Source organism: Oenanthe melanoleuca, chromosome 1 (assembly GCF_029582105.1).
Source record: "Oenanthe melanoleuca isolate GR-GAL-2019-014 chromosome 1, OMel1.0, whole genome shotgun sequence".
In the NCBI taxonomy this organism is placed as follows: Eukaryota; Metazoa; Chordata; class Aves; order Passeriformes; family Muscicapidae; genus Oenanthe; species Oenanthe melanoleuca.
The window spans coordinates 24,144,180-24,171,473 of NC_079333.1; the positions used below are offsets into that span (position 1 = coordinate 24,144,180).

Sequence of the window (27,294 nt, forward strand, 5' to 3'; positions counted from 1 at the left end):
TTTAGTAGATTGCCGCTTCAGAACCACTCTAGCCAGTCTCTCCTGCATATATTCTCTAGTGTACTGGTGGAGCAGAAAAAATCCATCCACTACAACTCAATGTCTCTTAAGGATACTTTGAGGAGCCAAGGATTTAAATCTGAATTCACATAATCACATAATGTCTTTTGCAAAGTTTTAATGCAGTGATTTCACCTGTGTTTTCTTACTTTTTCTATGCCAGCATTCTATAGAAGTGTAATGGTTCATGCTCATGTATGTTGAGATTGATTTAGTGGCTTCAGTCTAACTTCCTTTTTCCTTCTAGTCTGAATACAAAGACAGCTCTACAGGGAGTGGAAGTGAAAATGAGGAGTTCTATGATGCTGATGAAGAGACTCATATGATCAAGTAATGAAAAGAAGAAACACTGATCTATTTTATGCCTCTTCTTGCCCAGTCAGTCCAGCTGTATGACATGTACCGGGGACCTTGCTTGCCAGGCAATGTAATTGGGCAAGTGCCTGTGTTTTTCTTTACGAGGAGAGGGACTTGAGTACTGTTCAGACTGATGACATCACTGATGGTCTCCATACTAGGCAGCCATTTCAATTCTTGTAGTTCAGAATGACAGTGCATGGACTGCATTTGAAGCCAGGTGAGAAAGCAAGAGTGGGATGATATATTTCAGAAGCCCAGGAAGTAACCTAGGCTTAGACAGATTTGGACATCAATGCACATGTGTTAGTATTTTATTGTCAAGGTGGTGGATTTTGTTTTAGTACAAATTGGTAAACTTGGAAACAACCACTGTATTTTTCCTTAAGGGTGAAAGTAGTCAGAGAATGTGTTGCGTGCTACTCCAGTGGGAACAAATTGCTGAAGTTGTATGTTAAAATGGCTTTTGCATATTTGGGAGAGGAGAGGCAGCTGTGAACAAAAGGTTTCTCTGTGTGCGCACCTGTGCAGAGTTACAGGTGCAGCTGGTTAGTCATGAGCTGGGCTTTAACTTAGTGATAATGGAAGGCTGGGAGGAAGGACTACACAAAAGAGCAGCTACATAGTCTGTGAACGTAAGGAACATTACTGTTCTTTTTCCTTCTTTTCATACACAAAGCTTTTTCTTGGTCCGTCTTGTGCATATGTTTGCCACATGTTCCCACATCTCAGCATGGTTGTTTATAACTTTGCTACTTTTACCTTGTCCTCACTTTGCCATAGCTATTGAAGCTCAGCAACTTCTCTGTGGAGTGAAATAATTCTGTGATGGATATAATTTCCTGGGTGTGACAAAGGTGAGGTATTTATCATATACTCTGTGTGTGTGGTGTGTTAGAATGTATAACTCACTTTTCTGGACCTTTCTAAGTCCTTATTTCTGTAAAGGCGTAACTCTGAGTGGTAAGAGGAACTGTGGGGTGCTGTTATATTTTGGGTGGTGTTGTCAGAAAGCTGCTAGTGTTTATTTTAAAATCTTATATCTAGCTGTGGTTTTCCTTTAAAAAGGAAGCAAATCTCTTTGGATCTTTTTGGTTACTTGATGTTTTTCAATGTGCTTGCTCAAGCACTTGGTTACTTGACCTTGTTAAGGAAAACAGCTTCACTTTCCTGTTTTCGCTGAACTTTCTGTAAGTGCTTCATTGGAGGGATATGGAATCCTTAAATATGAAACATGAATATGTGAAATGTTCAAACTACAAAAATGAGGCCTTACAAAGATTCAGTTTTCTTGATTATATTATCATCTTCGTCTTCTAAGCTGTGGCTTTCTCTTTGTTAAGATTGGTTTCCATAAAATGTTAGTCTTCCTATTTTGAGTTCTAGAAAAGTGCCACACAATGGTAGCAAATAAATTTTTCAGGCTCATGAGCCATTTTCTGCAGATCTTCGAATTCAAAAAAGGTGGGTCTAAAAATATCAAAAAGCTTTCTGCTGAAATATTTCCTGATTAAACTGAGAAGTTCTTTTACTCAGCAAGGAAGTGAAAGTAAACAGCATCTGAAGTTTGCAGCTAGCTGCTTGAACTTTGTTCACTGGGAGTGTAATGCTAAGCAAGGTGCAGCTGTCCTGGTTGGTGCAGAGGGCAGCCCAGAGTCTGCAGTTTCACACATGCAGTAATCCAGTTGGATCTGAACTTGATCCAGGTGTTGATTGTGAGGAAAACTGGGAACTTCAGTCCTTATGGACATTCTATCAGCATGGTTGTGTTTTTTGCCTGTATTATGAATGTCACTGGAAGAATTCTCATTCATAGTCTTTGTCTTTTTCCGCCCCGCCCCCCCCGCCCCCAGACTGCAGAGTAGTTGTTGTAGATGTGGCTCTTTTTAACCCAACTGGGTAGTCTTTCTGCCTTATTTAGCCCTTTTGTGTGTAAGAAAATTTCACTGAATAGGGTACTCAGAAATAGTTGGAAAAGTTGAATCTATTCAAATACATTTAAATTTTTTACTCACTTTTTAATTTATGGACAGCTGGGAAAATAACTTTTTATTGCTAATGGCAAACAGCAGTACACCTGACATTATTAACATGTTTCCAAGAGCCAACAGTTGTTTATAGGTGTTTGTTGCCTCTGTCCTTCTTCAGGTGTTGGGTGGAATATGTCAGGAACTGTCATTATCTTCACGGGGTGGCAACCCTGTGTAATGCCCCAAGACCCTCAGTAGATTTTTAATTAACAGTAGAATCTGCAGTGGTTCAGGTGGAGAAGATTACTCTTTACAGGACCTGAGCTAGATTTTGTTAGTCTTCAACTAAAAATTAAATTTACCTCTTGCCTCATGCACTTTTATATCATTAGTATACATATATAAAATTGTAAAAACATAATTAGCGAATTTTTGGCATAGGAATTGCTGCTCTTTTTTTAACCTTAAATCTGTCCTCTGCTTTCACCTTTGGAATTTTGAAGGGCACATTTAAAAAGGAATTTTGAATCTTTCATTGTAACTTTTCCATATCAGTTAATTCAGAAAGTTTAGAGCAGAGAATCCCTGCAGGAGGAGCTCAACAATGTAACGTAAGACTTTGCTCTCCAGCTTTGTGTTCTGAAGTTCAAATCCATTAGGTGCATAAAGTTTCTTTTCTGAGGCTGTTCATTTATAGTATGAGCTGACCTTTTGGTACAGAAATGTGTAGGATCAATTTTCTTCTCACCCATGGTACGTAATGCTTTACAATATGGAGGTAGTTGTATCTCGGTGTCTGGGTAGTAAGTTTGCCATGAAGAGTTATTGGAAAGCAGAGGATGATGCAGCTGGATAGTCAGTTTAGTGCATGTTGTAGTGCTAGGAGTCTGAGACCAAGGTTCTTGCTATAGTTTAGTGCAGTATAATAATCTTCTGCCATGTTTTTGCTGGAGTAGCCAGTACTGTCAGCTATTTTCATGTTATGCAGACGCTAAGATACCACTTTTCCCAAGATAGAATTTCTTCTCTGGATTCCTTTGGCTGTGGTTTTTTGGTTTTGGTTGGTTTTTTTCAGGTAGCTCACTTTGTGGGATTATGCTAGGGAGAAGAGACCTTTTCCCATGGTGCTGATTAGTCAGGTCTCAGCAGAATCCCAAACATACCTCACCTACCTGGGGAGCTCACAAGTGATAGGTAAGTACAGCTAAGAGTGAAGGAGAGTGACAGGTCATGTGAGGCAGCATGGAGGAGAATGAACTGGAAGAAGTTTAAAAAAAAAAATAAATGGAGGATTCAACTGAAACGCTTGAGGGCTAGGGTAAGTTAAGCACAAAATAGCAGCTGTTGGGTAGAAATACCCTTCTTGAAGCTTTTGCTTTCAGAGCTAGTATTGGTTCCAGGATGTCATATTGGGGACAACAGTTTCATAATTTCCTTTTTAATGTCCTCTGTCCAGCACTGCCTCTTCAGTGCCCCTTCTTTTTGATCCAAACATTTATTTAGATCAAAATAAAATGTGGCCTGCCCCTTTTCTTTTGGACTCAGCTTCTTTATGAAATGGCATTGCACCCAAAATAATTAAAATTGGTAAGCCCTGTTTGGAGATTTTTGTATAACTGGTCATTATGGCTTAATTTGTCAGCTTTCCTTTAGGATAGGAATGGTAGAATTATTTGTTGTGTTTGTCATACAACCTCTTGTGAAATTATGCTTCAGCATTCTAAAAGGATTTTACTACCTGGCTTCTTTTGGTAGGCTGAAGAGAATACAATACAAAAGTGATTAGACAAGTTTATTTTTTTTTAATTTCTCCTGACAACAAAGCTAGTGCTCTCTGTTTAGGACTGCTGTTCAGAGACCCCTGACATATCAGGAATTTAGAAGCCATGTGTTAAAGGAGAGCCAAGGATGACTCTGTGTTGAGTGAAGAACCTCTCCAGAGACACCTAACTAACATGGAGCAGGTTGTAGCTTGTTTCCAGCATAGTTACAGTGAAGGCTTTAAGGATGGGAGCCACATGCTCATCAGCTCGAATTGTGCAATCAATGCCAGTGTTTCCAGACTCTGTGGATGTTCTGAGGATAGTAGGATATCATTTACAAAACCAGGGGGAATGCAGTTGAGCCATACATTTTACAGTGTGTTTCACCTAGGCGTATAAAAGCAGTTTGCAAGAGAATGTTTTTCTTGCACTGAGGAAAAGGGAAAAGTGAGGAGTTTTTTTCATTGAGTGTGTTAAAATGAGCATTTGAGCCAAAACTCTTGTTCCTGAGTCTTCTGAATGCAGATAATAATCACTGAATGCAGATTGGGTTAGTAGTATTTTGTTTTAGCTGAAGGTTGGTGTGCTATTTATTGCTGTTCCCACCCTTTGAGTTTCTCTGGTCATGCTCTTTGACGCAGCTGAATCTGTGACAGCAAACTGTGAACTTTGCAGTAAAGATGTCAGAAAAGCCCAAGAGCGGTGCTGTCATTTGATGGTGGAAAGTAGTCTGGCCTGACACAATGCTTGTTTCAGAAATGTCTATATTCAGCTGTTTACCAGACAGGAGACTTAGAGTATAGCTATATTTGAGTTTCATTCATTGTATCTTACTGCAAGATGGGTAGAAAGACACCTATGTAAGAAAACCTCTCTGGCAGATCTAAATGTAGAATTGGAGGGTGAATAAATTTATACATGATTTTTCATGCTGTGTACTTTAATGTATTTTAATTTTGTCTAGTCTGTTGTAGCCTTCAGATTTTCCAGGTGCTACTGTTACTTAAGGCTAGTAGAGCTGCGTAAGACTTTTACCCAGATAGTCTGAATTTACTGAATCTTCTTGTTTTGATTTTGGTACTATTCACTGTTTCTGTCATTCTGAAAAATGCTCCTGTATTGCTTAATAGGGAATAGATTTTTTTGTTCTAATTTGAAGTGCCTGTTTTATAAAAGTAGTCTTTAATTTCCTCAGTCAGTTTTATATGGGACTATGTGTAAAGTAGCATCATAGAATTGGATTATGTAAGTGCCAAAGACAGATTTTGCTGGAAAGCAATACTTCAAAACTAGTTCTAGCTGCCTACATTTAGAATTTATCCATGCAGCCTGCCAGAACTGGTATTTTCAAGCATCCCTGAGACTACAGGGGCAGAGAGTTACCTTTGTTTGCTTGTCTTTCATTGCTCAGTTCACTGAAGTAGCCTTTGTTTCTGTAACCAAAGAAATTAAATAAAGGATTAAAGGGTTTGTTTTGTAGAACATTCAGAATTTGTACCATGTAGCTGTAACAAAGAAATCTGCAGAACCTGTTTAATTCTGAGTTACAAATGTCAAAGTTTACACTAAGACTGATAAGACCTGGTTAAAAAGTGCACACTGTAATTTGTTAGTTCATTCATCAGTCTTACAAATTAGTACTGCTAGTAAACAGTTTGCCTGGAGCTTCATGGGATATAGCAGATTTTTATAAAATGCACACTCTGTTTAAAGCATAGCTTAATAATACTGTATTTAAATCTCTATTACAACTGATATTCACTGTAAATCAGCCTTGTCATGGCTGCATGTTTGTCAGCAGAAAAGCAGGCGGGTAAAACTTTGTGCAGCAAGGGCTGATTAGGCCCAGAAGAAAGATTATTTCTTTCAAGCCATTCTCCACTATGTGTACAGAATAAAGGAGGAGCACAGAGTGTATACAGCAAGACTGTCGGATAGAGTATATTAAAATTCTTGCCAACCCTCATTCACTAAAGGTTTCTAGAGGAAATCTGTCTTTATCATGCATGTTACTGCTTCTCACCAACACACCTGAGGTGCTCATATTATACCTGCTTTGTCAGGAGCCAGGCAAAAGTACAGCGGTAAGAAAACCTTTGCCAGTATTGAAACTTGTATTTACTTCCTGGGAGAGGTATCTGGTACATCTGTTTTCAAATAAAATGTTTTTAAATTACGAAAGCCTGACTGGGAGACATGCATTTTTGATGTTAGTCTGTAGGAAAAATCAGTTTTGCAGATGCTGATGAAAATTGTTACCAAGCAAACAACTGCTAGGTGATTTGTGATGAGAGTGGTGTATGCTTTGATTTCAAGTATGCCTCTAAAATACTGGTTTCTAGTATTTGATCCCTTTCACTCCTCAAAATCCAACCCAAATTTTCTTTTGTTCTTGTTAAAATTTGGGTCATGTGGAAATGGGAAGTATATTTTTCATATGGATAGTTTTATTGCATTGCCTTTGCTTCCTTAATCAAATAGTATTTTGATTTTGTAACCTACCTCTTTATGTTGAGCTTTTTTTTCTTTTTACTTTTGTATGTAATTGATTTTGGGGAAACTACAAAATAATTCCTTTTTCTATTTGTGTGGGAATCCATGACTTAAAGTACTCAAGTCATCCTTCTCTTTTAAAGGTTTTGTCAAAGGCCTCTTAAATTTAGTTAAAAGACTTAAAACTTATAAAGAGCATCATAATTGCACACTTAGAACATGGTTTTTCTGTATATATTATTTGCCTATGAAAGGGACAGAAAGCCCTTAATTTTATACTAATGTCAGCTGAAGACATGACTTTTCAGGGGCAGTAAGTTTTGAGTTGGGAAATTTTAATCAATTTAATTTATTGCCAGTTAGAGTTTTTTATTACTGCTTTGGTATTGGAATTAAAAATAATGAAAACACTTTGGGAAAATACTGCTGCTTTTCTCCAGACACTTGTCTTCCTTCTCTTTCCCCGTGCCATCCTCCAATTCCCTGGCTGCTTGTCATGCTCAGTCCCTTCAGCAAGGCAATAGGCAGTGCAGGAGACTGAGATCAGTCTGTTCTGCTTCTGTTTATTCATTTCTCTTTGTTTCTTGTTTCGCTGCTCTCTTCTGGGTTTCATCACCAGCCTCAGTCCCTTTAGAGTTGTAGCTCCTTTTGAGTCTATTCTCAGCCTCTGCTCAGGCTGATTTTTCTTTGATGTTTCTCCAGCTCAGCTGTGTCTCAGTTTCTCTTGTGCTGGCATGGGCTTACCCTTTTTCCTCGTCCTGTTGTAGCACTGTAATCTCTTTTTACTGGCATTTACAGTCCTTTCTTAAACATGTTTTTGTCCATGTGCCAGCAGCTCCTCTGGTGCTGCTGGAGTGCAGTGTGTCGGTGCTCACTGGGCCTGAGAGGCAATGGACTCTACCTGAAACACAGAAGTATCCATCTGAACATAGGGAAGCACCTTTTTAGCGTCAGGGAGATGGAGCACTGGCACAGGTTTCCTGGAGAGGTTGTGGAGTCTCCATGTGTGCAGATAGTCAGGAGTCATGGGGACATGGTCCTAGGCAGTCTGCTTTAGTAGTTGGCTCTGCTTGAGCAGGGAGGTTGGGCCAGGTGAGCTCCAGAGGTGCCTTCCATCCTCAGCCATTTTGTGATTCCTGTACTGGCTGCTACTGAGCTGTCTCGGACCAGCACTGGCAGTCCCTGGCATCTCCCCTCACAAGACACCCTGTAGCCCCTTCACTGCCAAAGCCCTGACAGCCATGCTTATACACCACTCTGCAGGGTTTTCTTGCAAATCAACTCCTGGGCTTGGGCTGACAGGTGGTTGGTATTGTGTTGCCTTTCTGTGTTGCTGTTGTCTTAGGTCTAGTAACTGAAACTCCTAAGGACATAAATGGACATTTATAGCCAAGCTCTGTCTCTGTGTGCATTTGCATTCTTGCTGACTTCAGAAGACAGAACTTAGACCTCCTCTTGACCAGAGGACCAGCCAAAGGGGTAAACTATCTTTTTTCTGCTCCACATTTCATCATCATGAAAACAAATCTTTGTCTAGTCTCTATATCCTGTAAACTTTTGCATTGTTTTCTTGTTCCTGTTTAATTTGAACTAACAATCAAAAGTCCTTGCCAGTTGAGAGCTGAGTAACAGGAAATTGGCATGGGGACAGTTTAAAAATGAGGTTGTATAAAGTTGATGTGTGTACTGTTAAATATTTAGTTTGGAATAAAGCAGTGCTGAGTGTTATGAGCCTTCCCATGTTAAAATGAGAACTGGTATCTTTCAGAAGTGTTTTCTCTAACTGTATTAGCGTTCTCTTGTTAACTCAGATGTATACTGTTGGAAAGTCTGTTTGTAAAATACTGCATCTGAGAAGTCACAACTGAGACAGCATAAGCTTTTCACAGTGATCTGTTCGTAAGTTCTGTGAATCTGTTGGATCCATCGTTTTAAGATTCCCTTTGCCATAGATGAGGGGCCATAACAAATGTTGAAATATTCAGAATAATTGCACTTATCTATTCTGTTTTCTTAATGTATTTCCTATGCATACTGCCTTATCTGTATGTTTTGTACTTCACTGGAGGTATGAAAAGTAAATGTCAGGTTCTTAATTTACAACATGTTAATGAGTTTTTAAAATAATTCTGTAATACTAAATATTTTTCATATTCGCTAATACTAAATATTATTCTCTGTCTACTAAGAGAGGGTGATAATGGATAAGCCCAGGCGAATTTAGTAAAAAGTTAATATTGGTGGTCTTTGTCTTTTAATTTCGAAATTATTTCAATAATTTTAAATACATCTTTTAAGAATTTTGTAGAGACTAACCTATGTTAGTAAGCCAACTTTCAGGTGATTTGTAACAGCTCTGATACTGCCTCTGACTCGTATAGTTCATCCAATGTCTTTGTAACTTACTTTGTGCCTTTTCTTCCCGTGACACGAAATGTCTCAATAAAAACAAGTTATTTTGCAACTTGTACTGATTTTTTTTTTTTTACTTGCCTGACCCTTTAGTTTTGTTTTCTGGGGGAACATGAAGCTCTCAGAGTAGAATAGATATTTCTAATGGACTCTGCAGAAGAAAATTGACAAGGTGGAAAGCAGGTCATTTTTGGAAAGGCAGTGCTTGCTACAAAGTGCCTGGGAAACTGGGACTGTCAGTACTAATCAATATATTCCACCATATCTATCACAAATCATTTCTAACAAAACCTGGCACCAGTGGAATGTGAGAATCAATTTACAACTGGCTTCAGTTGTGCTGATTGATATTGAAAGACTGGAAGCACTTTGGGGGTTTTAGCATAGTGAAATGTCTGTGGTGGTGTTACTAACATGTACTGGGGCAGTTCCTATGAGCTGTAGTTGTCTCTTATACACCCTTTTAAAGTGGGATGCAAATGCTCAAGAACATAATCCCTGTCCTCAGTGCTCCTGCCAAAGCATCTTGTCAGGGAATGGCAGAATTTGAACATTTGTCCTCATTACCTGGCAATGAGGTGATAAATAGCTTGACTGCATTTCCTGTCCCCTGATCAGTGGCAAAGAAAATACTGTCAGAATCTGGAAAAAGTGACTGTGGGGAATAGGGATCAGTGCTCTCTTCTAAACTGCCATCTGATTGTTTCTCTGCCACCCTTTGCTTTGTTAGAGGGCAGTTCATGGAGTCCCTGGTAGCATAAACTGAATAACATTTGCTCTTGTGAATGCTGTTCTTCCCTCCTGACCCAAACTGTCCCTCTCCCACCAGACAGCTGGTAGCATTATTCACCTCATTTTCCATTTGAAGCACATCTGCCCTTTTCCCTCCTTCCATGAAAACTCAAAGGAACAGAGAGATGGCTTTCTCCTTCATGCACTAGCCTGGCCAAGCAACTTGCTCTGCATATTCCCAGTGGTTTTATTCCACTGTTGTTTCTCCTCCCCCACTCCTGTTTTCTGTGCCCTTAATCTGAATTTAACTAGTTCTAGCCCTGAATATCTGTCCTGTGGCCTGTCACTGCCTGGAGCAGATGCAGCACAAACGATTGACCCTCTCCCTTTGGCGGTTTGGCTTTGACTGCACAAAACAGCCAATAAAGTGGAAAGGGCTGGGCAGCTGATTATGGGAATTAGCTTGATGCTGCATAGTTTTATGGGTCTGAAATGAAGGAGGTAGTGTTTGCAAGAATGGAATTGCTTGCTTGCTGTCTCCTGCTGCCTGCTCTTGAGGACGGCAAAATTTCAGAAGTTATGGACTAAAAGAATGGCATATATATTAGCCAGACATAGGTTGAACTGGAGGCTTTTAGCTCATCTTCCAGTGACTGAAGCGTGTAGCTATGGAGGTCATTATCTAATCTGTCCAGAAATTCTCTGAAAATACTTGACTGAAGTCTCTGTAGAGATTCTGACAGAGCTTATTCTCACTAGTTTGCTGATTATCTTGGTCTGCATTGTGGTACGTACATCATACTTCTGATAAAAAGCACATTATTTCTCATCTTTGCTGGTGTTCTCATTGTACAGTAATTGTTCCCTTGTGGTAATTGCTTCACTCTGGGCCCATGCATTGCAGAGTCCCAATGACTCTCCTCCCCTGCTTTCTTCCTACACAAAGTGTATAGTTGTCTGGGCCTTCTCCTGTGCTTTTCTTGAGACACTTCTACAGGTATATTGGCAAAATCTTCCTTTAATCCTGGTTGCCTCTTCAGCTTCTCCTTTCCATCCTCTCCACAGTGAATGTTAGCCCTGGGACACAACACAATGTCCAAGTTGTCATATCCTAAGGATCAGCTGGGAAGTTTGGTACCAGACCTGATCCAATGCTGTGCTTAGTTTGGAAAGGATATAAACCTTAAACTTGCATGACATGAAGCACAAGCCCAAGGCTAGGGTGAGAACGTGTGGCAGTAAGAACAAGCAGCATAGGCATTTGGAGCATTTTTGAGCTTGCCGAGTATTGATTGGTAACGGAAGGGAATGAGTGGAGAAGCATTTCAGTTTGGCATCCATATGTGATTCTGTTGCTGTCACAGTGAATTAGCAGGACTTTCTTTTCCCTGTAGTCAATCCCAGGCTTTTGTCATTGAAGTACCCCTTTGCTCATATCAACTTGTTAAAAGACAAAGTGGAGAAAAACCCAAATGAATTCCCAGAACTTTTGCTCCCCCAAAAGCCTGATTATGTTATGCTGCTGTCCTCTGAGTGGAGCCTGAATGGTACTTAACAACTGTTGCAGCATAAATGTTGCAGGGGATTCAAGCTACAGTTACTCATTTTGCACAGTCACTTAATCCACTAATGGGGAGAAATGGGACAACAGTTTAAGAAGGCAAGAGAACTGTCAGAGATTATTAAATCTGTTTGGAACTCTTGGTTTAGTAGTTTATCTTGACCTAAGTACATGCTTCAGCTAATACAACAGACTTAATGCTTCTGGTAATTAGAGCAAGAAGAGATGGGTCATCATTAGCAACTAGAAATTTAGAGTTGTATTTTATCTGGAAGGCAGCATCTTCAGCAGGGCTTATTTGTTGCCACTGCAGGGTCATCTGTGAGTCACAAGTGGTACATTGGACTGACTCATTTGTGTGATTTAGCAGAGGCTTTTTAATACATGCTCACTGTTCTGTATGAATAGTTTTTCTAAATAGTTGCCCAACTGAAAAAGGCACAATATTGGACAACCTTGTGCAGTTAATACTACTGCTCTTATTTACAAGATGTTGGTAATTTCTTTATTGTTGTGCAGTTCACAGTTCAGATTACTTTTGATTGTAGATTTGAAATATCTTTGTCATATCTGTGAAAGTGAAGAAAGGAAAGCCAAGCAAGCATGGAAAGCATCAGTAATTGGCATCTTCAGAAGATACAAGAGCCAGTCTCATACTGTTCAAGGCATATATTTACAGAATACTTTTACAAGGGTTTTGCAGATCCAAAATCATATTCAGTCCTGCATGTTGCCAATAGCATGAATGAAAATGATACACCACAGATTCAATGTTTTTGAAAATACTAGGAAATTTCTAAATCCTCTTCAAAGAGTACTGATAAGTAAATGAAGATGCAGTTTCAAAGGAAATTAACCACAATCTGAACTCCCATTACAAGGTACTATGAAGTGGGAACTGAAATAATATAAATGAAGTGATGTAATATAGCTGAGTCATTTCCTATGATTTTATGAAGATCAGCAGGCAGGGAACTGTGACTTGAGAAGACCAAAGTATTTGAATTGTGGCTTGAAAATGCTTGAGAGAAACCGTGTAAATCAATGGATGCTCATCAAGCAGAATTTGGGTGCCTGTGGTTGGCTAGTTAGGTATGTGATGCTGAAAATCTCCTTAGGGACACCGCCAAAGAGGGAAGGAAGGTTCCAGTGCTTCAGCAAGAACTGTCTGGAGAAACTGTCTCTCAGAAATATGCCCAGACCCCAGCAGAGGCTTAAGGCACTTCTAACAATCACTAGAAAAGAAAGAGATTCAGAGGTGTCAAAAAGATAGCTATTCTCAGTGTGGATGGGAATGTCCTTAAACAAGTATACTTGGGAGTTTAATTTGCCAAATTAATCAAGTTAAAAAGCTCTCAACAGTGCTCATGTCTGTGATATCTGATGGATTGGGAGCTAACTAGAACTGGAGACCTTTTGTGGTTTTTTTCTTCACATGGTTGCCTGGCTTCAGCAGAGTGCTTTTTATCTCCATTAAGCTGTTGTGCGCTTTTTGCAAAAGGTTCAAGCAGGGTCATCCCAGAGCACATAGCACACGATTGCATACACACAGTTGTGGAATATTTCCAGTGAGGGAGACTCCACAGCCTATCTGGGCAACCTGTTCCAGTGCTCAATCAGCCCCAGTTTTAAAAAGTTCTTTCTCATATTCAGGTGGAACTTTCTGTGCATTCATTTGTGCCCATTGCCTCTTGTCCTGATGCTTGAAACCACTGAGAAGAGCCTGGCTTCATCCTCTTGATGCTCTCCTTCTGTGCTTCTTATAGAGAGGAAAAGGAAGTAGCCATTCTTCACTCACTCTTGCTAGTGTGCCTGGGCAATTAAGTTGTTGTAGGCTCAGAGGAAATATTTTCTCAGGAGATTGTGTTTATCAGCCTTTCAGATTTTTTCAGCCATCTCAGATTTTTCTCCAACTTGGTCTTACTTTATACAAGCAGTGTCATGGTAGAAGGTTCCTGAGAAGGACCAATCTGATGGTGGTTTCTCTGCAGCAACACTACATCAGCTCAGTAGACCTCACTGGAGAAGCCTGGATTCTTCCCACTTTGTGTCTACATCCTCTCTTATCTATGCAGATGTTCCAATTTCTGCACTGTCCTTTCACTTTACTCCTAACTTCTGATGCACGTTCTTCCCACAGTAACATTCTCTCTTCACACATGGCCATCTGCCTCTACTTTTCTGCTGTGTTCTGTGCTATCTGGTCCTCATGTGTCAAACACAAGTCAGGTTAAGACTGGCTGCTGCCTCCCATACCACTCTAATCTTTATTTTGCTGGTGGTGTAAAGGCCTTTATTAGTTGTAGTATTTACTGTCAGCCAAATAGCACTCTTCCCATCCTGTAAGTAGCATAATGTGTGGTACTTATAGGATGGAAATAGTGGATGGATTATAATAATAAGGATTATGAACATAAGGTATGTTATTATATAAAATTAAAATGACCAAAACCACTTCATCTCTCTGCCAGCACCATGTCTCTGGATAGCTATCATGAGGAGAGATCTTATAGGTGCAAGAAAGAGAGGCCCTAAATCTCTCCTTGCTACATAATACATGTCTGGGGTTCTGAGTATTGAAATAACATGTGGTGGTGTCAAGAGTGTTAAGGAAATTGTCTGCTGTATGTGCAGCTGACAGTCTGAAGGGGCAAAAGAGACTTAATGTTTTAGGGGCGTGCTTTTATGGAATCTGACTATTTAAAAGGCTAAATCTCCTCTCCTGTACACTCTGCTTGGATATAAGCCTATCCAACCTACTACATGTTCCATTCCAACCTATTGTTCCGCTTGCCTTCTTTCAGACCCTGCCTTTTTTTCTGGCTTCCCTGGCAGAGCTCACATAAACTGCTGGCCCTTCAGGGGAAAGATAGCCAGTAAGTCTTGAAGTGAGCAAGAATATGGTATGAGCCCCTGAACACGGGGGAACTAAGAAAATCTTTTTTAGTGACCACCTCTAGTGGAAGCTGGTTTGGGAAGTAAAAGCCTATACTGTCTTGGGGAAGGAGTCCTCAAGTCCTTCAGCAAAAAGACAAAGGTAACTGTCTGGCAGAGAAAGGTTTGCTTTGTAGGTACTGGAGAAGCAGATGTCCTGCAGGTATTTGTGCTCCAGTTAATTACTTAAATTAATGTACTTTGTATTTGACTTAGTGAAGGACAACTAGCAACAACACAGCCTGTCCTGAGGTAGCATCCAGTGCCCACAGAAGTACTGCCTTTTGCCAGCTGCTACAGAGGCAGTAAATTGGTCAAGGGATGTCAAAGTTCAGTTTCCAGGGGGAAATAGTGATTTTAGTCAAAAGCTGAGTGTGCCTTCATTAATAAGGAATGCTTAGCAGCATGGAATCATATATCTGTACTCTGTCAGTCCCTTCCATATGCTGATGTACCCTTCTTTCTAAAAGCCACCAAGCTTCACTGGATCAATGAGGCCTGATCAATTGTTTTTGCCTCTGAATCATCCATATGGGGTTGTTAGCTGAGCTGCTGGCAGGAAACGAGAGGCAGCTTTCTGTCTGTTTACTGTAAAGAAAGCGAAGCAAGCTACAGGAAGGTACAGGCTGCACAATATTTACTGTCAATACAGCCAGAGAGAGAGAGGAGATATGAGGAGAGAGGAGCAGGGGCTGAAGACTGCAACCCTAGTGAATAACCTGAGTGTAAAAATACCCATGCGTTTTCAGATGGAACAAGAGTGGGTTAGTCAGCAAGGAATAACTGAGAGCATTTAAGAAAGGGTGTAGTGAAGGTCTGGCGAGGCAGAGACGTACTGTAGCGTGCAGAGAATAATGCTGTGTATTATGAATGTACTGAAGCTGCACTGCAAAAAAAAAATCTGAAAAGCACTTCCAGATCTGCCCTGAGACAAAGCAGTTGCTGGGATATTTTTGTGTATGCCTGGATGCACAATCCACCATTTAAAAGTAATAAGATGAATAACAACAATTGAACTTAGAGAGTAATATTTAGAACTAGTTTTCTGTGTGAGCTGGATGTCACCATTGTACCTCAGACCAGAAAAAGAAAATTATTAAAAATAGGCATACTTCCTTGCTTCTCTCTGCTCTTATTCATCCACAGAGGTATTAGGTGACCTGAGCTTCACAGGGCAAGAAGGCTCTGAACAGCTCTCTCTGAGTGTTCCTCTACTTCCAGAGGCAGGTGAACGAGTGAAGAGTTAATTCACACTTTAAAGAGCAGCAAAGACCATCTTGCCATGAAACCATTCACAGATGAAGATGTAGAAATCTACATCCAGAGCAAGGTAAGACTTTATCTGACCAGATTTTCTGTCTCCCACACTATGTGTTGATTCTGAAGGGTGCCAAATTTGACAGTTAGTTGCTTGCCTGCTGTCCTCATTTCTGAGACAAGATTGGATGAAGCTTCATGAGAACTGTATTTCTAAAGAGATTTCTAGGTTTCTGTTGCAGAACCTTATCTGCTGGTAGCCTAATTTTTCAAGGTGCTTATCCTCTTCTTCTAGGTATCCTGAATTTTCGTTCCTGATCTGGAATCCCAAATATGAAACTAGCTGTAATTGCCAGCATTTAAATCTAAGGAAAGGTCCTTGCCTCTCTCTCTGTTTGGTGGTCTTTGCTTGACTGGAACAAGACCGACACCAGGCGTTACCTCTTAAGAAAGATTCGTGTAGGAACTTGCCAAGACAGACTGATATTGTTAGAATTCAGTCATCAGTCTGTCACCTCAGCTTAGGATACTTCTCTATATACCATGATTAAAATAACTTGTCTCATTAGCACATGCAGACTGGAATCTCATTTTCTAAGATATTCCAGCACTCAATTTTTCCCCCATTATGAAATGAAATAAAACAGAATAAAATCCTCTATGGAACAATACTGTTTAATAAAAGCTCTAAGTGAGCCATAATATTTTTTAAAGCTGACATGTTTCATGGTGGTACTTGGCTAGATATTGTTTTATAGTCTGCTTTCCCCAACAAAAAGCAAGATACCAAAGTGATAAATAATTTCAAAGTCAGAAAGTGTAAGGCTTTATTTTCTGTAAAAGATCACATATTCTAGTACAATGAAGAGACTGGTAAGAAAAGTTTGTTTTCTCTTTGGAAATGTTTTGGTGGCAAGTATGAAAGTTCTCACAGAAATATACTTTCTTCAGGCTTGCAGTGTTGTGCACAGGAAAATGATTCCATGAGAATCATTCAGAGAGCTATAACAGCGAATGCTTGTCTGAAGATTTAAAAAGCAGAGTTACAAAGGAGGGGAACAGAGGGAAGCCATGCGCAGGGAGGTGCTCATATAACAGCCATAGGTACAAGGAACAGAAGCAGATTGTAGTTAAGTGAGGCTCATAGTTGCCAATATTTTTGGTTATACTGAAAGTCTGTTCTAGCAACCCTATAGCTCTGGTGGATTCTTAGTTTCTGCCTGCTCCAGAGTCTCTAGTCCAAGTGATGCTGCCTAACCTTCCGGCAGTTCAGCTTGTCAAATGCTGCCTGTTTTTGGAAATAGGTCAACCACCTGGTGCAATGAATCTCAATAATACCAGAGATTTCATCCTTAAGCCTCTCATCAAAGGAAAAATTAGAATCCATATGGAGTGGATATGGCTGGGTAAATAAGAGAAAACCCAAATGTTCTTAAGAGTTCCTAATAAATTTCAATCCTGCTTCCTTCCCCCTTAATAAAATCTTGACTGACATTGTTATTCAGATTTTGTGCATTTGTTTTGGCACAGTTCCCCAAGTTAAGATCTGGTAAGGGAAATGCCAGACAGAAGTGACTGTTGAGCAAAACCTTGCAATGTCTCTTCTCCCAATGTATCCATGCTGGTACTAGAAGTATCTGATGCCTTGGCTCTTCAGACTCATGTTCTGTTTTCTGATATTTTTTTGCCCTCTCTTCTGTAGGAAGGTTATATTTTCCAATGATTAAGGAACTAATTATGGTTAGCTAATTATAGTGAGCACCCTCTATCAGTCACATGTCCATTATTCTTTTATCCCTGCTCCAGTGATGGTGAGTACACATTGAAAGAGGTGTTTAGTCGTACTTCCTCGACTGTTTTTTTTGAGTGTGTACTCTTATAAAGAATTCGTGACAACTGCTGTAGCCTAGCCAATAGGTGGTGAAGGCAGAATTAAATGAGGTGAGGCTGGGTTGAATTATTCTCCCTGGATACTGGAGGTGGCAAAAAATGTTTCCAGCAGGTGCCCCTTAGAGAGAGCAGAGCATGAGCAATGCATACAGAGGGCACTCTAGGTCTCTGTTTGAGCTGACCCATTGTGAGATTTTATACTTTTTTATACTTTTCCATTTTAAAAAGTCTATATTTTGTCTAAATCTCTTAGAGATGGACAGCTTTCTTTGCCACTCACCATTCGCTTGCTGGAGAAACTATTAGGTATCTTGTTGAGCAAGACAAGCTTATTGGACTGTTCTAAAGGGTTGTTCTGGATAAACAAAAATAAGGTGGAGAAAATAGATACAGTATAGTACAGATAAAATCTTTCAGTGATTTTGGTTTTTTTAAAGCACATGTAAGTAGCTAAAACTGCTCTTAGAGAAAAGGATGAATTGGAATGAGGAGGACGGTGAATTATTAGAGAAACTAAAGGGCATTATATAAACATAAAGAACTAGCTGGTGTTAAGATAGCAAAGAAACAAGATGTCAAGGGTGGATGAGAGCCCAGTGAAGGGAATATGATGCTGCTATCTGACGTATTTCCCACTTCCAAATGCTATTCAGGCTTAGTAAAAGTACTGTTAACTTTGTTGTCTGAGGGAGGAAGGTATTCAAACTCTGCTCATCTTCAAGTTCAGTACTAGTCAATTGCTGTTCACTGGTCAGTGGATGTGAGGCAAGCACTTTAGTCCATTGAATGGTTCCTTGTTGTGAAGAAGTGAACCTATTTGACCCCTTCCAGGACCTGGGGACACATTTCACATACTTGAGTGTTTTTGGCTGATAGTTCATTTCACATAAAGATATCCAAAAAGACTTTTAAAGAAGTACTTGTCAATGATATTTTTTAAAAGAAAAAAGAGCATTGTTTAGATGCTGAAGAAGATGCTGAGTAAACAGGACACAGGAATTTTAGAAAGCCATAGGCTGCTTTGGGTTGGAACCCACCTTTAAAGATCATATAGTGCAATTTCCATGCCACGGACTGTGACACCTTCCACTAGACTAGTGCTCAAAGCCCCATCTGCCTGGCCTTGAAAACTTGCTGGGGCATCCACAGCTTCTCTGGGCAACCTGTGGTAGGGCCTCACCACCCTCACAGTACAGAATTTTTGACTTGCTGTTTCTTCCATTTGGTGTTTGATAATAACAAATGACTGTAGCAATTATGTTTGACTGTGGTGATTATGCTTTATCATTTACTTTAGCCAAGTGATTAACTCTGTTTCTAGTTTCTTTTTTTCTTGCCTGCAAACAATAAGATTTAGTAGAATACGGTGAGGAAAAAGAAGAATCAAGAAGAAAGCAAAAGCTGCAACCAAATGAGATGAAGCATAGGATCCAAAAAAGAACAGTAGACAGTCTTAATATTTAACTCTGCATAAGTAATTCTGGTTGTATAAATAATGACAAATATGTTCATGAACTTCATTAACAGTAGCTGAATCTCCTCACTTCGGTAAATGTGTAAGGATATTTGGGAAATATTAAATGTCCTTTACATGGTTCCTTCATGTTCCTCCTGTTGAATCTCCTTGTTCAGATTGTGACAGTCCCCTTATGCTCCCTTCATTTTTAGTGATAAGTGAATGTTCAGGTTCATCTTATATTTTTCTGAGTTGTCCACCCTGCACCTCAGTCTTTCCAAGACTCAGACATTTCACTGAAATAATTTTCAATAATTAATTATGCTACTACTTCTTGAATTGAAGAAAAACCCTTTTATCTAGTTCCCAATGGGACCAGCTTTGGAAGATGCTTTCTCACTATCTAGGAGTAGAGTCTCATCTGTACTTCAGCCGTAAATAGAGTGTGGATACATTCAGTGTATAAGGTAGGCATCTAAATGATGCCACATACATCTACCACCTGACTAATGGACAGATTTTTAACTCTTGATGTCCTGTCTATTCTTGGAATGAAATATATCCTGGCTTTGAGAATGGCTACCACGTGCAGGGAAGTAACTGGTATACTGCATCAAATGGATAAAGAATTGAGACTGTAGTTGTAGTTGATAACAAATTTATCTGTGTAATGAATTCCTTTCCTTCCATCCAAAGTGTTGACATGGAAATATCAATTAATGCTCAGTAGTCATGAATATTGACCCTTTGGTATTCACAGCTCTGTCTCATAGTAAATTAGTTGCAATACACAGGGAACAATTTTTATTCCCAGTGCAGCACAGACACAAATGTTTCAGGATGCTTTAAGCTGATTTGTCTGCTTCCCACTGGAGACAAAGACTGCAGTTGCCTGTAACATGAAGTATCTTTCCTGGAACTGACAGGTGGAACGGCGACATTACCTAGTTTCCAAAGCAGTGGAGGAGGTGCAGAAAGTTATCCAGCAGCTGACTGCAGAAATCAGCTACAAGGCTGTGCGATTCCAGGCTATCTCCAATTCTGGCATTCACAATGAGAACATTAAGGTATGAACAAGAGCTCTAATGTATTCTCTGGCAGCCTGTAGGCAACCAGAAAGTGATTTCTCCATTATGTAAGTGTTTGTATGGGGAAGTATCTCACCCAAAACAAATGTGTTGACACTTCACTGTGGAGTTCTAGTGACTGGGTCATTGGCATTCACTCACGGACATCTCACAGTCAGGAGCATCAAAGAGAGATGGGCAAATCAGGCAGAGCTTCTTCTTACAGCTGCTGTGTTTACAAAGAGCATCTATTGCCAGAGCTGTCAATCCACAAGCAGAAGGCAGAGTTCTTTGGGAGACAGAAAAAAAAACTTACGCAGCAGTAACGTAAGAAAAAAATGCTCATGCCTTCATGAGCTATGACTCATATTTTTCATAGGTGGAAAAGCTGTCAACTCACTAAAGAGATAGAAAAATTAGAAGTCCTTCTTCTACTATGAACATTAGAAAGCTCCTTGTGAAAGAGCTTTTATTTTGTTTTTACTTTGTCATGGATCGAAATTTCTTTTTTATTGGGAAGAAACATGCTTATTAGTGGGAGAAGTGAAATACCTCCCCATTTTAGACCTTCAGGTGTGAAAATAATAATGCCCTGTCCCAGCTGTGACAGAAGAAGACTGAATATTTCTTGTGACTCCATTAAACAAAAGTAACTAGTAAAGACACAAGAAACAATCACAGCAATGACAACTTCAGATGCAAACAGTCTTTTTCCTCTGAACTAGTTGAAATACTAATGTCAACCATTAGCCTAAATCACAGCCATTTACAGATCAAAACACAGCAAATATGTAAAAAACATGAGGCAACTTTTGCAGCTCTCTGGGACTGAAAGGGAAGAAGTTTTTTGTATGAAGCTGCTGGAAGGGCATGGGGGTGGAGGCAAAATATAATCACCCAGTCTGAAATGTGACTATTGTCCTGTGGACAAAGACATTCAGATTCATAGCTTTTCTGGAATTTTGTTTATCCCAGAGCATGTGGTCTTGTCAATAAGTATGACCACAGTGATGTAAAACAGTGCCACATTCTGGTCCACAAGCTTTTTAGTGCCAGAGTCTGCCAGCTACCTCTTGTGCTGGAACAAACCTGCTTGGCTAATGAGGTCTGACAGGACCAGAGTCAGGGTAAAATTGTTGCTCTGGAAAGCAAAGCAGAACAAAACCACCAAGGCAATATATTATGAGCAGGAACTTGGTGTTATAGTATGTAGATCAGAACAAATTCTGCTTGAAAGAAATCCTCAAAATCTATTTCCTTAAACGTGGCAGATCTGTTGTTCATGCTTAACTGAACTCAGTGTTACAAATCTGTGGAAGTAACACTAGGAGGACTTGACTAATTGTTCTGTATGTATGGGACAGCAAAGAATGGGTTGATGAGAAATTATTTTGGTTTGGGCTGTCTACTTCCAAACATTGGAAACTTTAATACCATTACTGACATGCTTCAACGTAGAGGAGACTTGTGTCCAAGGAAAGTCAATTATTCTGTGTTTAATTTTGAAACATCTTTTTTTCTGATAAATCTACAGTGATTTTTCAGCTTCTGGCTAAAAGGAATCCATTTAACATGGTGAGAGATCTAGATTTGTTGAGAAGCCTCAAGCTGCCTTCTAAATATGAAGGGCTGAGTGGAGAATAGTTAAGAAAAGTCTTTAGATATTCAGTGTTATTCCTGTGGCCCCTGCAACAAAAAGTCATGCTATAATAAAAAACCTGAATTAAAATTCAGATTAACAAAACAGATTATTTGATTTTTAGAAGTTCTAAGTGGGTTTTTTTTTGTTGTGGCCCACCATTTTTGGAGCTGTCAATGGTGCAGGGATGATGCAAAAGCTGTGGAGGCTTCAGTAAAGTTATAATGAAGAGGTCTAGACTAATCACTGGTACTACACTGTCCAATGGCATTGCCAAGTGTTTAATCAAGGCAATGGGGGAATTTTCCTTTAACAAAGTCTGAGCATCCAAAGAGGCTTGCAGCTTTGCTCTGTGAATGAATGACCTAGCACATGCTTTCTCTCTGTTCTGTGTCCTTCTTGTTTTCTTTACTGCTTCTCTCAGGATCAACCAACTTTACTGGCCAAGTGGTCAGCTATGCTTCGGAGGAAGCGCCCATTCCACCCATCCATCCAGGTACAAAGCCTTCCTGGTGCCTGAGAATTCCTGTGCTTGCTTCCTCCTCACATACTCTCTTCTCCAGATAACTTTGCCCACCAGACTGGTCCTTCCATGACTGTTTTGTTCTCTGCACAAGACACCTACTTTTTTTTTCTCTCAAAGCATAATTATTTTCTTTCTAACCTAATGTTGCTGCCTCCCTGGAACATCCTGGCCAGGCTCACAAGAATGAGGTTGTATTTAATTTGCCCAGCATACTCTAGACAGGATTTTAATACAGCTGAACTGGCCAAAAGTTTGACATCCCAGAATTGGAGACTCTTGCTCAAGCCTGTGACTTTCTGGGGCCCATGGCCTGCACATAGTGTGTGAGACCGTCATGTGAAAAAGCATGGGTGTGGGACTGGGATTTGTTTAGGCCAAGAAGACACCAACTGCCCAGCTTTACAGTGCTATTCCCAGCCTTGTGCGTTCTGTTGTTTTCTGGTAAGCCCCAGGTGCAGGACCCTTGTGACTTGCATTTGCAGGCACTCGCACAACTTATGCAGCTCATCCCTTTATAATCAATTGGATGCCAGTGTGCGCAATTTTGGTGGGGGGGCGGGAATGGTTGTTTATCTGAAAATGTGGCTGAGGCAGTGACAGGAGCAGTAACTGCGTGACAGCCGTTGTATTTTTTCCTTATGGAGCCTATTACTCTATTTCTGAACTGCCCACAAGATTTCTCAGCCCCACCAAACCTGATGTGTGCAGGTCAGCTTGATCTGCAATGTCATCCTTTCAGCATCCTCCTGCCTTTATGGTTTATATTTGACAAAAGAGCAACTTACTGGTGTTTTCTTTGCTATTTTTGTGCTTCTGTCTGGCCATCTTTTGTTTTCCAAATCAGAGAAGACCAGCTGATCCCTGTGAGAGAGAGAGAGAGAGAGAGAGACAGGAGGTAAGCGTAGCAAGGCAGCCCCTGCCCTAGGGTTCCTGAGTGAGATAAGACAGAAGGAGGGTATCTGGGTCAGCCAAGAGTCTGGATCCTCAGGAAAGTCTGCTGCTAAGCCAGTTCTGAGGTCAAGGCGCTCCCCCATTCACTGGAGCCCAGGGCTAACCTGAAATTGGTGTCCCAGACCCATGGACAGAAGGTGTGGGTAGAAATCTCAGAAAGGCAGCTTAGGGACAATAAAGCCTATTAGTGCCCTCCGGGCCCTGCCACCTCTGTGGTAAATACTTTACATCAGCTGAGCTGAGCGGAAGAAGGCTAACAGAGTGTTTTGGATTATTACAGGAGAGTGACAAGTGTGTTTTGTTCATCGTGGGTGTAAACACCTCACATCCTGCTCATGCAGCAGCTTCACCTTACTTATGTCAGTGTAAGTTAGGCTTGGTAGCAAGTGGACTTGAAAAGCTCCTAAGCCAACATGGTAAATATCTGAAGGAATTTGAACACCTCTTCTGGAGCCACAACTGCCAGATGCTTCCAAAGTAGCACTTTGTCATGTCTGACTATGCCCAGGACCAAACAGATGATGTTTTGTGGTATTTGAGTGACCTTATTCTTTCCTTGCAAATACTGTCTCAGAACTCGTTTTTATTGGAAAATGTTTGTTCCCCAAGTGAGACAAATTAACTGGCTTGCAAACAAGCCTGTTTAAGGCTTCCTTGTCCATTAATTGCTGTCTCCATCCTTACACTGTTTCTGTCATGCTTATCAGTTCCCTGCATTACAGCTGGCCAAGACCTGGATTTATTTCTGAGAGTGACACTGCCTCTGTAGGCTCAGGCAGGTCACTTGCCTTATGTCTCTGTCACTTTAAAGGCCAGTCAAGCAGAGTGGAACACTTGTGAAATTAATGGGCCATAGCTTTATTTTGCTAATGTCTCTAGCGGACTTTGAAAGAGATGAGGAAGGTGCACTTTTTGCCATAGTTATTGCTAGTATTGGACTCTGGGCTTATCTCAAGTAACAGTTCTGGGATAACAACCAGCACTATTTGGGTTTCCCTTGTCTGGATCTCAAAACATATTCTTTCATGTCTTCCTGCTCCTTGGAAGCTGCTGGTTTTTACATCTCATACAATTGCAGACTGGAAATAACAAGAAAAGGGGGAAAATATGACAGGTGTGGTAGCAAATCAGCCAGTGAGCTCTTATCTTCTAAGAGCTTCTCATCAGACGCCTTCTAAGACAATTTCCTTGTAGTCTGCATGCCTCAAAGGTAACCCTTAGACAGGTCCTGGCTGTGTTCAGTTAGTCCCATCATACCATGGTTTTTCCTCCTTTTCAAAGCCCCCCAGTTTTACCTAGTACTTCCTCAACCCTGTTTTCCTTATTTTGGCTCATGGATCTGCCCTTGTCTCCTCTCTCAATCTCTGTGAACTCTCCTAGGTCTTAGCACCCAGCCATTTCCTCATCACAGTTCCTCTGCGTGGCCTGACCGGTTACAGGGAATCCCAGGTGCGGCACTGGCGCTATTATACTGTGAATGGAGCCAAGCTCCTTTCCTCCGTGCGGGACCCTGAGGAATTGCATCAGTGGCTGGAGGTGGAGCAGTTTTCAAAAAGCCTTCAGCAGTGGCATGAAGAGGATGTGAACATTGAAGGTGATCTGGTTCCAGCCAAAGTCCTTGTTGTCTTCCGGGAGCTGGTGGAGAAGTCGATTGTCTCCTGTAACCTTTCCAGTGAGTTTGGTGGGGACAGGTGTAAGGGAAACCATCACACACACAAAGTATTTGGCTTGCATGGTCAGAAGCTGAGCAAAACCCTCCAAAACCAGGAAGCCTTCAAGTGACTGCAATGATGTACATAGACCTGCATTGAAGATAGAATTCAGTAGTTCTTGGGCTCTTTGTACTCAAGATGTTACTCTTCTCTTAGGAATTTGGGTAGGGTCTCTAGCAACATCACCCTTGCAGTTCAACTAAGAGGCAGCCCATAGTTTTAGAACATTTAGGAGTTTCTTTGGGAAAAAAAAAAAAATCTTTCTCTACTACAAGATTATCAAGGAAGGTAGTACAGAAAAATTGGATACCGGAAAGATGCGTAAGTCTGAGGAGAATGTGTTTGAAGATATTTATAGGGCAGATAATGCTCTGGGGAAACCTTGGCGCCCACAGCTTTCCACATGGGATAGTGGGAACTAAGTAGAAGAACTTCCACTGAAGAAAAGTATGTTGGACAAGTGCTCTTTCCCCAATGTCCAGGCTACTCCTGTGGTGCTTCTTCCCATAGCATGTTTCCAGGATTACTTTATTCATCAGTAGCCTAATGAGTCTTCTGTATTTCTGAGCAATAGAAGCTATTTCCACTCAACTGATTGCACATGTTAAAGTTAAGCTCTGCTAGATAATGGCATTTTTTTCAGGAAATACTTGTTATCATAGGAACAGAAAGGTGGATAGGAATGAAATTTCACCATTGAGGCTCACAAGAAGGACCAGCTGAAACAGGCTTGCTTCTGAGGCTTTATTTATGTGAAAGTTATTGTGTTGGGCAGTAGTCACATCAAGTTATTGAGTCAAAGTTGAGTATTGCAGGAAAGGTACTTGCAAGGCCCCCAGACAGTGATGTTTGTGTTGGTGATTCTGATGCCTTTTTTGTAAGGTGTACTGGAAGGAGATGAGCTAAGATGAAGTCAGGAGAAGCAGTTGCCATTTTTGTTTGTTTCTGTGAAGAATGGATTTCCTTCATGCCACAGTATGGCTAAAGTTACAGAAAAACTTCACTGATTTCTTTGCTTTCCTGTTTTTTTTAATTCTTTCAGCACCAGCAAAATCAGTTTTTGAGGTGTCTCACTTTTCATTAGTGGAAAAATAGGCATAAGCATTGTAATGCTTTTGGAAATGCCATGAACATATTTCCATGCTGACACAGTGGTTGCTCTAATATTTTTCAGCTGCTAGGGATCCTTGTAGGGAACTTGGAAACAGAATAGTTTCTGTTTTGATGCCAGGCTTGCCTCAGCAGGGGAATAGCACATAGATTTTCTGAGATTTATGAAGTTCTTCTTAGGATGGACTCTACTCTTTGCAAGATAATTTACCCAATTAATTACTGCTTAGCCCATGCCAAGCAAAATGAGGTGGAATAACACACTGCTCTTTAAACTGCTTATGTTCGTCTGCTCAGGCTTTCACTTCAGTGGGTTAGAGGATGAACACACAATTGGCTCAGATGTCAGAGCTGAAGGGACAGTGATCCTGCCAGAGTGACTGGGACAGAAACTTCTTCCATGAACTCAGGTGGACCAACAGGAAACATCCCACAAAGTCCATTAGTTGCAGCTTTCTCTTCTTTCTTTACTCTAAGATTGTGTTGTTTCTGGAGACGAGCCACTCTTCTTTCACGCTGAGGAAACTTCTTTCCTCCGAATCATCTTGGAACTAACTCTTCTTAACACTCAGCACTTGCAGTAATTAGCCTTTTCTGTGTGACTACTCTGCACAACAGACCATAAATTCTGGTATGGTCTTCTGTGCAAGTCCAGAAGCAAACCTTAGAGATACCCCACAAACACATTCTGAATGACTGGCAGTGGTAAGTGTAATCTGGCAAGGGTCTGATCTCAGGTTCTCTGAAGGAAGAACATCTTTAGATGGGAAGTGTTCATCTGGTCCTCTCCAATCTGCAGTGATCTCCTTGTAATGTACCTTTAGAAATGTTAGGTTGAACCACTTGTCTAGCTTAATTTTTAAGAAGCTGATCCTAGGGTTTAAGAGGACCAACAAAGTGGGGAAGAAAGCATGATAACTGAGTGTAAAGTTAAGAACTTTGTTCTTTCATCTTCCTATTCTCATTCCCCAGGATAGATTTACATAGATTTAGGTTTCTCTTATATTCTTCATGTGTTATTGAAGAGAAAGTGTTAAGACAGACCAATAGAACTCCAGGGTCCTAGACACCCTCTTGCTTGGCCTATGGAAAAGGGCCTTTTATTTATATTTTCTTCTCTTGTTCTTTCACAGGTAAAGTGGCAGTTCTGGAGAGCTTCAGCTCAGTGGTCCGGGTGGCTGTGGAGACATCAGAATCCCAGGTAGAGGTAGAGCTGGTCCCTGCTGTGGAGATTCCAACTTGCTGGCCTGAGAAAGCCCGGTGGCCTCGTTGCCTTAAGCGTTGGCCTTCTCAGGAAAAAGTGCAATGCATCAAGGTAAACAGTGTAAAAAACACCCTTAGCTCTGGGATGGAATTTACCTCTCAGGTGTCTGACAGTGTTTTCCCAAAGGAAAAACTGCATGG

The 27,294-nt window shown here is 40.6% G+C and overlaps 2 protein-coding genes across 3 annotated transcripts in view; both read left to right on the plus strand.

Moving 5' to 3' along the window:
- SLC22A15 (solute carrier family 22 member 15) overlaps positions 1 to 9,107 on the plus strand; it is a 45,403-nt gene extending 36,296 nt beyond the window's left edge. For both annotated transcript variants that reach the window (XM_056501451.1, XM_056501526.1), the window contains one exon: positions 308 to 9,107. In XM_056501451.1, coding sequence (XP_056357426.1) covers positions 308 to 394 — 87 coding nt within the window. In that variant the 3' untranslated portion in view covers positions 395 to 9,107. The remainder of the gene's footprint in view (positions 1 to 307) is intronic.
- Positions 3,495 to 27,294, plus strand: part of MAB21L3 (mab-21 like 3) — a 49,936-nt gene continuing 26,136 nt past the window's right edge. Inside the window, exons 1-5 of the mRNA XM_056501649.1 lie at positions 3,495 to 3,581; positions 15,504 to 15,612; positions 19,812 to 19,952; positions 24,449 to 24,740; positions 27,024 to 27,205. Of these exons, the coding sequence (XP_056357624.1) occupies positions 15,565 to 15,612; positions 19,812 to 19,952; positions 24,449 to 24,740; positions 27,024 to 27,205 (663 nt within the window). The 5' untranslated portion in view covers positions 3,495 to 3,581; positions 15,504 to 15,564. The remainder of the gene's footprint in view (positions 3,582 to 15,503; positions 15,613 to 19,811; positions 19,953 to 24,448; positions 24,741 to 27,023; positions 27,206 to 27,294) is intronic.